This window comes from Panicum hallii, chromosome 9 (assembly GCF_002211085.1).
Source record: "Panicum hallii strain FIL2 chromosome 9, PHallii_v3.1, whole genome shotgun sequence".
Classification (NCBI taxonomy): domain Eukaryota; kingdom Viridiplantae; phylum Streptophyta; class Magnoliopsida; order Poales; family Poaceae; genus Panicum; species Panicum hallii.
The window spans coordinates 70,402,945-70,417,731 of record NC_038050.1 but is presented as its reverse complement, the minus strand read 5'-3'; the positions used below and the strand labels follow the sequence as shown (position 1 = coordinate 70,417,731).

The 14,787-nt window shown below is 43.8% G+C and overlaps 3 protein-coding genes across 11 annotated transcripts; 2 read left to right on the top strand and 1 right to left on the bottom strand.

The window, feature by feature from the left end:
* Positions 1-933: 933 nt before the first annotated feature.
* On the top strand, positions 934-3,365 carry LOC112877705. The gene is made up of 5 exons (XM_025942063.1): positions 934-1,367; positions 2,023-2,122; positions 2,218-2,341; positions 2,810-2,905; positions 2,997-3,365. Exons 1-5 carry the CDS (start codon positions 1,028-1,030, stop codon positions 3,117-3,119), a joined length of 783 nt encoding a protein of 260 aa, XP_025797848.1. The 5' UTR covers positions 934-1,027; the 3' UTR covers positions 3,120-3,365.
* On the bottom strand, positions 3,284-5,219 carry LOC112877704. Its single transcript, XM_025942062.1, has 6 exons — positions 4,907-5,219; positions 4,597-4,823; positions 4,420-4,506; positions 4,000-4,149; positions 3,702-3,896; positions 3,284-3,620 (listed from the first exon to the last, which is right to left on the bottom strand). The coding sequence occupies exons 1-6, from the start codon at positions 4,950-4,952 to the stop codon at positions 3,510-3,512; spliced, it is 816 nt and encodes a 271-aa protein (XP_025797847.1). The 5' UTR covers positions 4,953-5,219; the 3' UTR covers positions 3,284-3,509.
* Positions 5,220-7,202: 1,983 nt separating this feature from the next.
* On the top strand, positions 7,203-14,423 carry LOC112877703 (pentatricopeptide repeat-containing protein At5g15280, mitochondrial-like). Of its 9 annotated transcripts, none has more exons than XR_003225546.1 (6): positions 7,211-7,433; positions 7,513-8,588; positions 8,778-11,669; positions 11,750-11,918; positions 12,682-12,852; positions 13,784-14,423. XR_003225546.1 is itself a non-coding variant. In XM_025942061.1 (3 exons), exons 1-3 carry the CDS (start codon positions 7,384-7,386, stop codon positions 8,847-8,849), a joined length of 1,185 nt encoding a protein of 394 aa, XP_025797846.1. In that variant the 5' UTR covers positions 7,203-7,383; the 3' UTR covers positions 8,850-8,932. The 9 variants fall into 9 exon arrangements, 2 of the variants coding, with proteins under 2 accessions (XP_025797846.1, XP_025797845.1); XR_003225545.1 differs by having other exon boundaries at positions 7,513-8,604; positions 8,791-11,669; XR_003225543.1 differs by having other exon boundaries at positions 7,513-11,669; positions 13,784-14,114; positions 14,200-14,423.
* The last annotated feature ends 364 nt before the right edge of the window (positions 14,424-14,787 follow it).

Here is a 14,787-nt window from a genome sequence, read left to right as displayed (position 1 = left end):
ATTGAACATATGACCTCGCTAGGTGGTTTCTCTCGGTAGTTTTTCATTTTTTGTTTTATATTTATTTTGGCTGAATCATTGAAAAATCAGTAAATAAAAAAATTATAAAATGAAAAATCCATTTTTGTTGGACTTCATATGAACTCCACGTGAGTAGATTTATGCGGTGAACATATTATATAATATAATATAATAAAAAATTATTTACTTTAGATATATTTTTTCTATAATTAATTCATAGATACAGTTCCATGATCTGGTAAATTTTTATTATGGGTCAATCATCGTATACTTGACCTGTAGTAAAATCTTTATACTCTTTGGATCATTTATGCTTGAGCTACTAAATTCCAAGCTATATAATTATTTATTCCACCATGAAATTTTTACTAAAGCTCAAGCATATAATTATTATTCCACCATAAAATTTCATCATAATTGGACTAAAAAACTGTAGCTATGAATTAATTACAGAAAAGTATATATTTAAAACTATAATAAATTTTTTACTAAATTATATCATATCATATTATATGTTCACTGTATAGATCTACTCATGTGAAGTCCAACAAAATTGAATTTTCTATTTTATAATCTTTTATGATTTATTATAATTTTTCAAGATTCAACCAAAATAAACATAAAAGAAAAAAATCTACTAACAGAAACCATCAAAAAATTATATGTCCGGTATCACGAGTTCGATAAGTTAAAACCGATGGTTTCATTGTCTAGGATGAAACTCGGATTCGACCTAAACTTAGGAGGTAATTTTTTTTTTTCCGAAATGGAACGAGTAATGATGGGGTGGGCCGTTGTCACAGAGACGACGGCCGCCGCCAGCCCACAGGAGCCCGACGGACCCTCCGCCTGAAACGTGCCGAACCCAACAACCGCGGTGGAACGGGAAAGATCTCCGGAACTGTAGCGTGGCTGTTGCTGAGCTGCCGTGTCCACGTTTCACTCTCCCCACATTTCGCCCCTCGCACCCCGCTGCTTTCTCGCCTCGCTTTGCTGGAACGTAAAAATGGCAGCTTCCTCGCCGTCCCTCCCGCCGCCGCCGCCGCCGGCCGCGGCCTCCACCACGCTGGCCGGGAACCTCACGGCCTCCTCCCTCCTGTCCATCCCGCCGCCGCGCCCGCGCCTCGCCGCGGCGCACCGCCGGGCGGTCGTGGCCGCCGCCGCGTCGCCCAGGCCTCCGCCGTCGCCTAAGGGAGGCGACGGAGACGATCAGGACGTGGAGAGGGCGATGGGGATGGACGGAAGCATCCCCGGGACCTCCGGCGAGTTCCTGCGCCGCGTCTCCTCCCGCGCCTACGGCATGCGGCGACACCTCATGGAGTCGCTGGACTCCCTCGCCTATGATGGTAACGGTTCTAGGACCTCAACACTGCTCATGATTGATCATGTTCCCGTTGCCTTTGTTCCCTAGGTTCGCACTTGGGGTTTGGCAAATTAGTATAGCTTAAGATTTGGTGGCGGCCGGTTAGGCTGAAGATGTTCAGGGTTTAGTTGTGCGCGCGTCGTGTTTGCTGAAATGCTTGGTACCAATTATCCAATGATGCGATCTTTGTGTGCACGGGAAGATTGCGTGCTGCAATGACCTGGAGATCAGCGCCTACTCTGTCAGGCTTGGGGGTTGTTGGTTCACGCGTCCCGTGTTTCTTCAGACACGCGTTTCAGGTAGGCCAAGATAGGCTCTGACAGCTCTTGCAGCCCCAGCAATTTCCTCGCATCTGTCCTAAATCACGTACCATGCCTTGCGTGAGCAATTGGACAAGTCTGACGGTGGGGTGCTGGCAATTACTAATCGATATGCATAAGCTGCTTTTGGTATGACAAGAGACTGTCGCCAGTATCAAGCAGCTTTGGGGCATTTGATTAGTTGAGTCTTGACGCACATACTAGACTGTAGCCAGTTGTTATTGCCTTTTTTCTTTCTCCCCTTAAGCTAAATATACATAATATTTGAACCAGACAGTTTGAAATTTAGTAATATTTTGGTGTTTCATGATGGTTCAGTATTGGAGACAAACCCATGGAGAGAAGATTCCAAGCCAGTCTATGTACTGGCCAGGAGTGATAACCAGCTATGGACAATGAAAACACGCAGGAGCCGCAAGTGAGAATTGATTGATACTGTTACATTTAGTTTGTCACAACTCTGCAGTTCACTCAACATTATGAACTGCTCATGTTATCAATTATTTTCTGCAGTGAAGTTGAAAGGGAACTTGGAATGCTTTTCTCAAAGGGAGGGGGTTCAGGAGTTGGAACTAAATCAAAGTACTCTGGTTCCAAGTTTAACATGGTTGTTGAAGATATCAGAGAGGGAGTGCTGGTGAGTAGTTGTCTAAAAGAGTACATGTTTGAGATTTGTTCTTGGAAGGCAACTTGCCATTCTTATTTTTCTTCTGGCTGAGTACTACATTCACTTGTTTAGCCCATAATCTTTACACTCCTTTTCTAACTCCATCATCTTTGGGATGGTACTTAGCTAAAATAAAAACATTCACCCTTTTGGTCTATGCACAGCCAAACTCAAATATAATATGTCGACCAACATAGAAAGTTAATCAGGAGAAGAAACTGCTTGAGACTTGAGAGTGTTAATAATAATTTGATGGCCACATGTGCCTAAAGAAGGGTATGGATATACATATTATTTATGACTATAAGGTGCTCTATCAATATATAGTTCTGTAACTGTAGTACCATAGTAAGATTGCCGCAACAACAATCTGCGAACATTCTTTTGTTCAATTACTTGCTTTGTTTTCTTTCTGAATAATTTTGTCCTTTCCTGCAGGTATTTGAGGATGAGGATGATGCTGTAAAATATTGTGATATTCTTCAAGGTGGTGGTCAAGGGTGTGAGGGAATTGCAGAGATAGAAGCGTCATCAGTAAGATAAATTTGTTTGGTGGACATTCATAGTTTCTGGTTACCAACTGATCAGGCACGTAACAATTTGTCATAATTGTGGCCGTCTGTAGGTTTTCAGCATGTGCCAGAAAATGAAAGCCCTTGCTGTTCTTTTCCGACGTGGAACGACTCCTCCATTGCCTCAAAGCCTCGAGCGTGACTTAAGGGCGAGAAAACGGTCTTTGGAAGACTAGGAATGTTGGTTTACACTGTATAGAACTGTTAATTGTATTATAGCTGTTGAAAGGCCATAGGCCATTTATAATAAACCACATAGTACGTATAACTCCCTAGCTGGAATGAAAGAAGGCAGTCTGACAGTAAACACAGACGATAGCTCGACAGTCGACACCAGAAATCTCTTTGAAATTGGATATTCTTGTAATTATGTACATTCCGAAGCTCCATTTTACAATGAATAAACGTGATCCATCAAGTTATTCTTATTGTCTGGTATCATCCAACTGGTGAGTACACAGAGGGTTGGCGACCCTGCTGTTGACATGGCCACTCCAAAGAATCCGTAGTCATGTCTGCTGCTTTGCCTACTGTTACCGGGCTGTGAAATGTGAGTGCCTCAAAATTCAGGGCGAGGTGCGCCTGTCAGTTAGCTTCTCCCTCGTGTACCTTTTGAAATCTGCTTCCAGCCCTGTATCGAAGTCCTGCTTCATCTGCTCCGCCAGCTGCCGCAGCACCTGCGCATTGTTCACAGATCAAATTCCTGTCGATTCTGGGAAGGAACACCCATGACTATTGTTGCAAGAGCAGACACTGACCGTCTCGCCGACGCCTCTGATGATGCTCTCCGGGACCATGGCGAGCACCGGCGGGAGGTTGAAGCCGACGGTCATCTCGACGTGCCCCCTGAGGCTCTTCCTCCCCTCCCGCTGCGGGTACATCAAGCCCCGGACTGTGAGGGCGAGGTGCGACGGCATGGAGTTGCTGTCTAGACCGTTCAGCTTGTAGTCTGTCTGCTTGCAGCAGCAGCAAGGCATCAAGGAACATTCAGATCAGACGTCTGATGGTACATTCAGAGATAAATTGAGTTCTTGGGTGGGGACTAGTGTCAGTTACCACTTCCATGAGGAGGAGGCTGGTGGCGTGGATGGGGACGTTGGGCGGGTACTCCTTCCCGCCAGATTTCCTGACGAAGCGCATGACGATCACCGGCGACGCCGACAGGAAGAGGAACTGGATGGGCAGAAGCTGGACGCTCCATTCTTCCTGAAAGTTTGCAGTGGCCCTTAGTTAGCGTTGCGTGTATCCTTCAGTTGAATAGTTCCGTGAAGCAGTGATTGTTCCAGAAGTTGAGGCCATTGGTTGCCGGCAAGAAAATTGTGACTTGAGGTGTTGTTTTGAAAGTCAGGTTTCAGAGTCAATGAATGGAACAGAAGACACTGGAAATTTTCTGCATTTTCGGTGCAAGCATGTCCTGATCGACATCAGTTCGGAATTCAGATACGAAATTGATGATCAAAAGATAAAGCAACTAACATCATTGAGCTTTCTTCTTTTGCGCTGATCCGGAAACACAGCTCCAACGATCCTGGGACTGTTCTGCAGGTACTCATCGATGGACGCCTGAAGATAAAGGCTCCATGTAATCAGATCATCTGAAACTTGCACGGTAAAACTACAACCAATTCATAGAGGCGTACATGCGCGACATACCCCTTGTGTTTCACTCATTGGGATGTCGGTGTTGAACTTGTAGGAGAAGGTGAACAGGTCTCTGGGATTGATCTTCCCCCTCGATCTGCCGCCATACGAAGGCGTCTTCAGAGCGCATGTGGTGAACGACCGCGGCGATGGACAGTTCTGAACAACGCCCTTTCTTGATCTCTGATCCGCCAGTGATCTGAGTGTTGTGCTCCCTCCTGATCCAGAACCCCTACACACTGTCACATCACCCTGACAGTCAGATATTCATGCTCGAACAAAAATGAAGTACAAGTTCCATGAAAGAAGGAAAGACAGGCACCTGGATGGGCTGCGAGATGGCATGAAGTGAGGTGTAGCATTGTCATCTCTAGCCTGCAACGGCAATCTTTCTCGCTCTTCTACAAATTGCTGCTCGAGTTTATGGGGCTTCCCTGATCGATTCCTTGCCAATAAGTAACACCGCAATGGCTGGCGTGCGGGGTTGAGCATTCTTGCAAGGAAAGGCAATTGAGCCTGTCTCTCTGTAGTAGGTGTAGGTCCTACACGCCGCGTCTCTTCTTCCATGTCGCGCCAGGAGTTTCCCGAGCTTTTCCGTGGTGGCTGGGCTCTCCATAGTCTTCTCCAACCATGTTTGTCAGACGTTAATGGTAACTGCAGGCATGGGGAAAAATTGCGAAGAAAATTAGGCGCAGCTACATGATGGATACACGTAACCGAAGAGGCCGGGATATTTTGTCGCGTGTACTGATTCGCTTGCCCACTGCATATGTTCTCAGCACACTTCTCTTTGCCATGTGCACAAAATTTGACTCCTTTCTTGGAGGGAGATGATGCTGTACAAGCACAAAAGTCGTCGAAGCTTCAAGGGTGAGATTTAAATGAGTGTAAACTGAGCTAGGAGATTTGCGCTTCATTCAAACATGGTGGTTTTGAGATATTTCACTTCACAAGCCGTGCGTGCACGGAAGCCCAACCTGACAACAACCCAACGCAAAAGGGAACAAGCATGCACGGCTGTGCAAACAATGCCAGAAACGCCTGTGCTGATCCCTTGTTTGCCTCTCTTTTTTTTAACCAAAACCTACGGTAGTTTTATTCTCTTGTTACCACGGTTAATGATCAAGTTTTTTTTTACAGGGATGGCAAATCAAGATTTTTTTTGAAACGACAAATCAATTTACTTGTGCTACTGATTTACCTAACCTAATTGGTCAACTTCATACACTTCGAAGGAATAACTCCAGGTTCGGAGAAGAAATTTTGATATTTGACACTTAATAATCCACACGTCTTACGTGTTTTGACATCCAATTCACAAGAATTTTACTCCGCATGCGAATTCTTTCGATTCAAGAAATTTCTTCTCCTTTTATCCATTTCTCTCTTTTCTTTTCGTTTTCAGTTTACAAAACAATTGAACAATCATTTTGCCCCTAGTCTTCTTCTCCGCGCCTCCTCCCGCTCGCTCTCCTGCTGACCTCCTCCGCCGGCTCTCGTCAAAAGCATTTGCATTCCCTCACAGCCAAGTGCACAAGGGACACACACCAGCAGCAAGCACCCATCCAGGCTGTAGCGTGCGTGTGCTACCCGTCCGGCGAGGCCAAGAATGGGCGCGCCCGTACTGCTGGTGCTGGCCGCCGTCGCCGCGGCGCTCGCCTGTGCGGGTGCGGAGCCGCCGCAGCAGGAGCGGTCAGCGCTGCAGGCGTTCCTCGTGGGCACGCCGCACGAGCGCGCGCTGGGCTGGAACGCGTCCGTGCCGGCCTGCGCCTGGACCGGCGTCCGGTGCGACGCGGCCGACGCCACGGTCGTCGAGCTCCGCCTCCCGATGCCGCCGGGCACGCTCGGCGGGTTGCGGGGACTCCAGGTCCTCTCGCTGCGCGACAACTGCCTCCTCGGGGACATCCCCGCGACCTCTTCGGCCTGCCGCAGCTCCGCTCCCTAGCGGCACTGCACCAATCCGTCGCGGCGCTGCTCCAGAAGAGGAAGAGCCTCGCCAATCCGCGAGCCTCCGGCTCCGCGCAGATGAGATGGAGGCCTGCGACATCCGGCCGGTGCTACAGGATGGGAAACAGAGAGTTCTGGAGGCGCCGGTACGGTGGACGGAGGCGGAGGGGAGGGTGGCCGGTGCCGGCGCTTGCGCCCTGTTCCTGGCGAGCTAGAGAGGGGCGAGAGACGGAGAGCGAGCGGGGGAGAGAGAACGCACGGGAGGAGTTGCCAGGCCGATCGGATCCAATCGGTGAAATTGGATAAGGTCAGGGGCAAAATCGTCTGAAATGTAAAGCGAAAATGAAAAGAGAAATCAGAGAAATGGAGAAAAGTTAAAGAAATCTCTTAAATCGAAAGGATTCGCGTATGGAGGATTATATGTTAGATGTTAAAATACGTGAGGCGTGCGGATTGAGCGTAGATATCGAAATTTCTCGTCCGTCCAGGGGTACCGAGCTCTGGGCGGCGGCAGGCAGGCAGCCGCTTGCGGAGTGCTACGACAGGCGTGTTGGTGGACCGAGCCGTTTCCGCACGTGTTTGTAATCCACTTACCAATTCAGATTTGGGCAGGTCTAGGCTGACCAGTTATACAGCCCAGTAGCGGCCTAGCGCCCAAGTCTAACTGGTTGGCCCATCGGAAAACGGCCCAAGCGCCTCAGAGGCCATCATCGTCTTCCTCGCGCCGCCGCCGATTCTCGGCTCCGCCTCCCCAGCTCCCCTGACCTCATCCAGGTCCGGCGGGAGTCGCTGATCAGATGCGGCGTGCGGGTCTTTACTCAACGGCGGAGCTGAGAGGCTCTATAGGATTAGATGTGGAAGCCATGGCGGTTAGCCGGCGCAATTCGTACCCGTCATCTCAGGTGAGCATGTGACAGCTTTCAGCTAATCAATGCACCGACCGACGTTTCTTTCTCTCTAATCAACTTAGATCAATTCCAGCCCTGACGTCAGGCGACAAACCAAGTTTGGAGGCCGAGGTTTTGCCAATGATGCCCCGGAGCTGAACTCCGACAACGGAAGCTTGTTCAGAGGTGGAAGCAGCCACGTTGGGGAGAAACGCAATCCAATCTTTGCAGGCGCTTCGGAGGAAGCTAGGTCTGATTTGGTGCAGAAAACTGGAGTGAAGTTCAAACCCGATGCCCATTCTGCAGTAAAATCGTGCTCTGGTATTGGGAGTCTGGTTATATCCAAGTGCGCTCACATATTTGAGAGTAGAGAGGACACCTTTGATGGGAGGTGCAGCTTGCAAGATGTTCTTAAGCGTGGTTTGTGGCTCTCACCGGGGACCCTTCGCCGGTTCTGGCGCGTCTCTGAGCTGAAGCCTGAGGATTTTCTTGACATATTGATTGGTTTTGGGTCCAGCGCCGGGCAAGTGAGGAACGCGAGGTTTTTATGGAATTTGTACAGGTGGGCGTCACAGCAAAGCAAGGAGTTCCAACATCTGCCAAGGTCAAATGAGACCATGGTAGCCATACTTGCGGATGCTCATATGCTCAGTCAGGCTGAATCACTACTGCTCTCATTGGATGATCATATGGCTATGGCTGTTTCAAGTGAAGTATTCAGTCGGATTATCCAGGCGTATTCAGAAGCAAGCAACCTCGAGAAATCAGTTGCACTTTACGATTATGCAAGGTGTAAGCGTTTGATTCCTTCAGTTTCATGCTATCAAGTACTTCTTCATTTTCTGATCAGAAAGAGAAAGGATGAATTGATTTTAAGAGTATATTTGGACATGCTTCAAGCTGGGTTCGGTTCTTGCACCAAAGGAGACATTCTTGATTCTGTTGTCATGGCTTTAATCAAGAAAGACAAATTTTTGCAAGCTCTTGATATACTTCGGCAACTAAAGAGTTTGAGTCTTAAATTAAGCAAGGGATCCTTATCAATGATTGTAGAAGAATTTAACAAGAAAAAGGATATTGGGGATATGATGAATTTTTTGGAAGAGTGGAGGTGTTTACCTGAGTTGCGTCTTTGCAACAGAATCCTTGCGTCTTCATGCACAAATCTTGGTACTGATCAGGCATGGTTGGTCTTCCAAAGATTGGAGGCCTTAGGGTTTTCTCCAGATGCTACTACTTTTGGAATTTTCATATTTCATAGCTGTAGAGAAATGAAACTTAAATCTGCATTCGTATATTTATCAGAGTGCTTTTCTAGACATATTAAACCTAGAGTGTGTGCTTACAATGCTATTTTAGGTGGCGTTTTCAGGGAAGGACTGTACAGACATGCAAAGTATGTCTTTGAAGATATGGTTGAAAGAAAAGTAACGCCCAATCTTTCAACATATAAGATAACTCTGGCAGGATATTGCTGGTACAGACAGTTTGATGATATTGAACGAGTCTTGAGGGATATGAAAACCAATGGTGTAAATGATCTTCCCCCTGGAAACTGTGCTCTCTCTAAGACCTTGTCATTCTTGGGGCTAGATCACCTAGGAGTGAAAATTAAGAGAGATAATGGCACTGGTTTCCCGAAAGCTGAGTTTTTTGATTCGGTTGGCAACGGTCTTTATTTGGACACTGATTCAAAAAAGTTAGAGATTTTATTGGTGCAGATTTTGGATACTGCACTTCAATCGGATGTTCACTCAGAGCTAGTCAGTGCATCTCAAGGCAATGTTGCAAGTGCTCTTCTTGTGAAAGATGAAGCTTTTCAATGGGGATATGCCATTTCACCAGCTAGCTGCTCAGAACTATTCAAGGCCTTATGTGTGAGCCCTGCACATGCAATAGATGCCATTGACCTTATGGAGGAGATGCCAGATATATTTGACAAGCTTGGTGCTCAAAACCTTAATTTATTTATCCAAACCTTGAGTAGGAATGGGATGTCAGCTCATGCAAGACTGGTTTTTAAAAAATTGGTCAGAGAAGGCTTGTCAATAGGTCAAGATACATATACTTATTTGATGATAGGCTTCTGCAAAGAAAGAAACATTGCAGGGTTTTGGGAATGTTGGAATCTTGCAACAAATTATAGGTGGTCACCTGATAGCAAGGATCTGATGGCCCTCACCAGTTGCTTGTGCAAATGGGGAGTAATTGAGGAAGCCCTGAAGCTTATGAACCCGTTATGTGACTGTTATCCTGATCTGTTTTTTGGTGCATATTATGCACTTCTCGAAGAATTGTGCAGGACAGGTTTTACCAGTGTTGGATGTGCAATGTTGGAGGCTCTCAAAGAAAAGGGCATGGTTGTGGATCGCTCAATGTTCTTTTGTGTGATGGAGGGCTTCCTAAAGGAGCAGAAGACTGCTGAATCAATTGGAATGTATGACATTTGGCTTAACAAATGCAAAGAACTAGATGCATTTACGTACAGCTCTATATTGCCTTCACTACCATGGCTTGACACGGACCGAGCTAAGAACTTGGTAGAATCTATACTGAACATGGAATTTACTGAATTCTCATATTGCAGTTGCATTTTGAAGGAATTAGTGCAAACAGGAAATATAAAGCGGGTAATGCCAGTCTTACAAGAATCAACTGCTGGGAAGCTCAGTGGCACCTTGTTAAATTCCTTAATTCAAGCATTTGGTTGTCTAAAAAATTGGATAATGTTAGATGCAGTTCTTTGCATGATGCTGAAGATGCATGCCAACCTTTCTATATCTACCTATCGCTTCCTTGTCTGTAGAATGTGTGAGCAAAGTCGGTTTTCTAGTGCATCAAGCCTTAGGACACTGTTCCAACATAGTGACAAGTCAAGAAAGCTAATTTCATGCAATATTCTAATATTTTATCTTTTTCAGAGAACGAACACCTCACAGGTTCATGATTTATTGAAGGACATGGAATGTAATGGTATTTCTCCAGACAGAACGACCTATGACTTCCTTGTCTATGGATTTCACAAGTCTGGAGATACCAATAGTTCAGTTAGTATGCTTGATGCCTGTATTGCTCAGGGAATACAACCAAGCAACCGCAGTCTCAGAATAGTGTTGAGTCATTACTGCAGGCTAGGAAACCTTGACAAATCACTAGCATTATTTCACTTGATTGAGAGCAGTGGATGGAAGCATGGTTCTATCATTAGGACCATCCTCACTTCATGTCTCCTTTCATCTGGGAGACATTTGGAAGCAAAATTATGTCTGAACAACCTGAGCAAAAGTGAGTTTATCAGATATTACACCAATTTTGATGACCTCATCAAGAAATTCTGCATACTAGGAGACTTGAAAACGTCTCTTAATCTGCTAGATACAATGTTGAAGAAAGGCCAACTACCTAGTGAAGTTAGTTACAGTTCTGTTATGTACAGGCTGTGTATATTAAAAGAATTTGATCAGGCACTTGATTTTCTTGTGGAAATGCAATTTGCAAGCCTAACACCAAGTGAGACCTCCTGTGATGCACTTGTACATGGCCTTTGTGCCACTGGAAGAACTTGTGATGCTAGGAAGATTTTGCAAATGCTAATCACCTTGGGATCCGCACCATCCTATGGCATGTATAGAGTTGTTCTTGATAGCTATTGCAGAAGTAATAATCTACAGAAGGCTACGGCACTTTTGCATGACATGCAACAAACAGGGCAAGTACCCAACTTTGAGATGCATTGGTCTATTATAAGCAATTTCAGCAGTACCAATGAGAAAGTTGAAGGACATGGAGAGCCCATTTTGCCAAATCTTTTCCTTAATCCCCCATAATGGTCATAATTTGACATGTGGTTTTCAGAAAACGGTGAACTGATGACTATTGTCAAGTTGAACCCTATGGAACTGACAACACTCAGTGAAACCAAGCTTATGCAACACTGCAACTCGAATGTGCTACTCAGGGAATGAAGGTTCATAGAAATGCGAGAGTACGCAGGAGAAACAATGTATCTTTGATTTTAAGTATCAAAAGAATCAGCTCATTACTTGCCATCACAACCTTTTTCTCTGCGACTTAGCTTACAGAGTGTGCCCCTGCTAAAGGGATCATGCGAAGGTGATAACATGATTTCTCTTACAAATGAAAACAGTAATATTGAAAAATTGCTTTTCATTATTGGCATGGACAGAAAGTAAACATAGACTACGTTTTGTGTTGATCAAGACAACAGTGATACTTATCACTTCAGCAAAGGTAATTTATCCCTATACTGCTTTTCGATCTTCTCAATAGAAATATGCATAGTCAATTGCAGATGACATTTTTTTTTCCAGCCCTTCATCCCTATAGCAAATTCTTGGTGGTATCAAAGGCAAATATTAGACATTTTTGAACAACTCTGCTACTGTCAGTACTCAGTACCAGTAATACTTTTCTGGATTGATATTGCCATTACGAGATTATGATCTGTGTTGTTGAAGCCTGCATTGTATTTAGTATATGGTGCGTGCTCCTTTTGTGGTTTACAATCTGTCTTGTGGTATTGTATTTTTATTCCCTTCTTTAATGTCATATTGTCATGTAAAGTCTTTCTATTTCCTTTTTAGCAACTTTTTCTCCACTAAATTATGAAATGAGATATTTAGTATATAGGGATTGTGAGATTGCCTCGCTGGGTAACCAGGATTATATATTCCTTTGTATTTTAGTGCTGCTCCATGCTTGCAAAGTCCGATATGATTAATCAGGGCACTTAATGCTTATGTAATAGAAACAGAAGGAGAATCTTTATTGCACACTATCATCATTTTCAATAGTACAAGGAAATGAAATACAAGAATTTTAAAATGCTTTGATGTTACAGAACTAGATACTTTAAATAGCCCACAAACTTTTGAAACATAGGGCCGTTATGAGCACATGTGCCCTAATTTTAAAATTTTAACTTATATAGAAAACTACCCAACTAGGCAATCCACAGCAAATGGATTTAGTCATTGTTAGGTACAACGGGTCCGTCATCAGTATCCATGTTTGGTGAAGCATCACTTGCATTTGGAACATCAGTACACGGGGCAACACTCTTGTATTCAGATTCCTCCAAGCCCTTTTGTGCTGCAAGACTCAGTCTGAACCCCATGCCATTTAAGAGCATCTTTGAAATTATAAATCTGAAATAGCACAACGTTCTAGTTTAAAATAGTTTAATAGGGTGTATTTACAAATGGCGTTGGATTATCTAATACTTACAGTTGAAATTGTGCAGCTGAAGCTACATATTCGACCTTCAGCACCTCTGTAAAAGTGGAACAATGGCAAGACATGGACATTGAGCCTCTTACAGATCTTTGTCTGTTCATTATAGTTGATCATAACAATTGCAGTCCTGGATGCATCCCGGCAAATTGATGTACCTTTGTGGACATTTGACAAAAAGGTACTATATATCAATATAAATTTATGCAGAACATGCATTTCTTTCTTCTTTTGATAATTGTAAAATTGTTGAATATACAATGCACGTACTTTTCTTCTTTTACCTTAGAGTGTAGGGCCTTACAAGCTCTACAGCTAGGTGAAAAGCAGTGTGCCAATGTGAACTTATCTCCAGCCATTGATAGCTGTTTATCAAAATCTTCTTGTGATTTGATATTCTTCATGTTGTCCTTAATGTCCTTTTCCCACCACTTTGTGTGAATACCCTAATACCACGAGTAAATATCACTGCCATATTTGTCGGGCTTCAGCATGTGTTTGAATGAATATTTGAGTTATGTTATTCTTGAATGGAACTGTTATATTTCTCTGTTTCGAGGCAAAATTTACAGTATGCATATATAGAGAAGGCATCTTAGACCAACGATTTTTTAGAATTTTGTACTTTTCATTTTTGGATAATATATCTGACCAAGCAGCTAGATCTCTTCAAAATAAAACTGCCCAGTGAATAATTTGTTCCTAAAGTAATGCAGTTGTGTAGCTTAGTTTCTACTAATATAGAAATTTCTTCCTGAAGCAATACCATTTTAAATGAATATCGCATTCATCCCATGCCTACATTTTGAATGCACATATTTATTTTCTGTACTAAATAAGGAGGCACCATGATTCTTAAAACTTAGATCCTTTGTCCTCTTGGGACTGCAAGATACTCAATAGTTGACATAGATTGACCTGGACTGGATATTCTATTTTCCCTTTATTCTACCTGTATAGCCTTTATAAGAACCTGTGTGTTTTGTGATTCAAATATCTCCAAGAATTTAAGTCAGCATTTTTTTTTCTTTTGTTTTCATATAAAACAACCGCATAAGATCATATATTTTTGAGCAGTAGAGAAATTACCTTCTTGGGATCTTTTGGTACAGCTCCGGTGATCTGCCAACCAGTTGCGGCAACCTTTTCTCTGGGCAAGAATTGCTTCCCCTTTATCCCGTTGTGGTTCCAAGTCAATACCTTGAAGCAACCATCAGTTCCATTGCTTGTGTGTCCACGACAAGATGAACGACCCACAACCCAATGGTTTGTCAAAGCTGAAGCCGTCAACATCATTAAACTGGAAACAGAAAGGAATATGTAACAAATCAGCACCTTCATGAAAAATACTACAGAAAGAGCACAGCATGCCTCAAACTAACTGGACAAGCTCTACAAAATCTGTAAATCTTCTGATGTTGAAATGGGGATGGCCATACTGAGGTATTGATAGCTGAAGATACTTCTGTTTCAGAAGCAAAGTACACCTAATCCTAGCTACATAACCTGCTTTTTTCGAACTTTCCAGTTCAATGTTTATCACTCTCAAAAGTCGTTCTGTTGCTCATCCAAATGCATACAATGACGCAGGTACAGTCAGAAATTTTGTATCTTTTTGGTGTAATCTTCATGCAGTGTGGATATATGAATGATGTATAAATGATATTTCTATATCTAACTCTCTACTTTACTGGAATGTACGATTGGACTTCTTGCTGAAATTGTGTAAGGTCAGTGTGTCGAATACTGCAATGAGGTTGTGTGATCAACTTGTTCTACGTGAACTAGTTGCATTTCTTCCTTGGTGCATCAGCAGATAGTGCAGGTCAGCACTCCTGGTTCTGTATATCTTATTCCTTCAGACTTCCTATCTGATGCGCATGCTCTGTTTGCAAAATTTCTGCAGTGGGGTTGTGCATGTAATTTCGGAACTAAGTTAAGTTGACATGGGGTTCGATCTTCAAGAAGAACGGTTGATTTGGTTTGGTGTTAGGTTCTTAAGGAAAACAACCCTGTCGGCCAATTCCTTTTTTCCCCCTAAAAGGCTGCAGGCGGTGTAAATAAATGCGAAAATAAAAATTGAAGGACTCGATTACATGAAGAATTTCCAGACCAA

What these genes read in the sequence shown, in the direction of transcription:
- LOC112877703 (XM_025942060.1), top strand. Translation starts at nt 7,384, where the DNA reads ATGTGGAAGCCATGGCGGTTAGCCGGCGCAATTCGTACCCGTCATCTC. An exon ending in ATTCGTACCCGTCATCTCAG is followed by an intron (nt 7,434 to 7,512) that starts GTGAGCATGTGA and finishes GATCAATTCCAG; the next exon opens with CCCTGACGTCAGGCGACAAA. An exon ending in CTTGGTACTGATCAGGCATG is followed by an intron (nt 8,605 to 8,777) that starts GTTGGTCTTCCA and finishes ATGCTATTTTAG; the next exon opens with GTGGCGTTTTCAGGGAAGGA.
- LOC112877705 (XM_025942063.1), top strand. Translation starts at nt 1,028, where the DNA reads ATGGCAGCTTCCTCGCCGTCCCTCCCGCCGCCGCCGCCGCCGGCCGCG. An exon ending in AAAACACGCAGGAGCCGCAA is followed by an intron (nt 2,123 to 2,217) that starts GTGAGAATTGAT and finishes TATTTTCTGCAG; the next exon opens with TGAAGTTGAAAGGGAACTTG. An exon ending in ATATCAGAGAGGGAGTGCTG is followed by an intron (nt 2,342 to 2,809) that starts GTGAGTAGTTGT and finishes CCTTTCCTGCAG; the next exon opens with GTATTTGAGGATGAGGATGA.
- LOC112877704 (XM_025942062.1), bottom strand. Translation starts at nt 4,952, where the DNA reads ATGACAATGCTACACCTCACTTCATGCCATCTCGCAGCCCATCCAG. An exon ending in CAATGAGTGAAACACAAGGG is followed by an intron (nt 4,507 to 4,596) that starts GTATGTCGCGCA and finishes CTTTATCTTCAG; the next exon opens with GCGTCCATCGATGAGTACCT. An exon ending in TCAGAGGCGTCGGCGAGACG is followed by an intron (nt 3,621 to 3,701) that starts GTCAGTGTCTGC and finishes AACAATGCGCAG; the next exon opens with GTGCTGCGGCAGCTGGCGGA.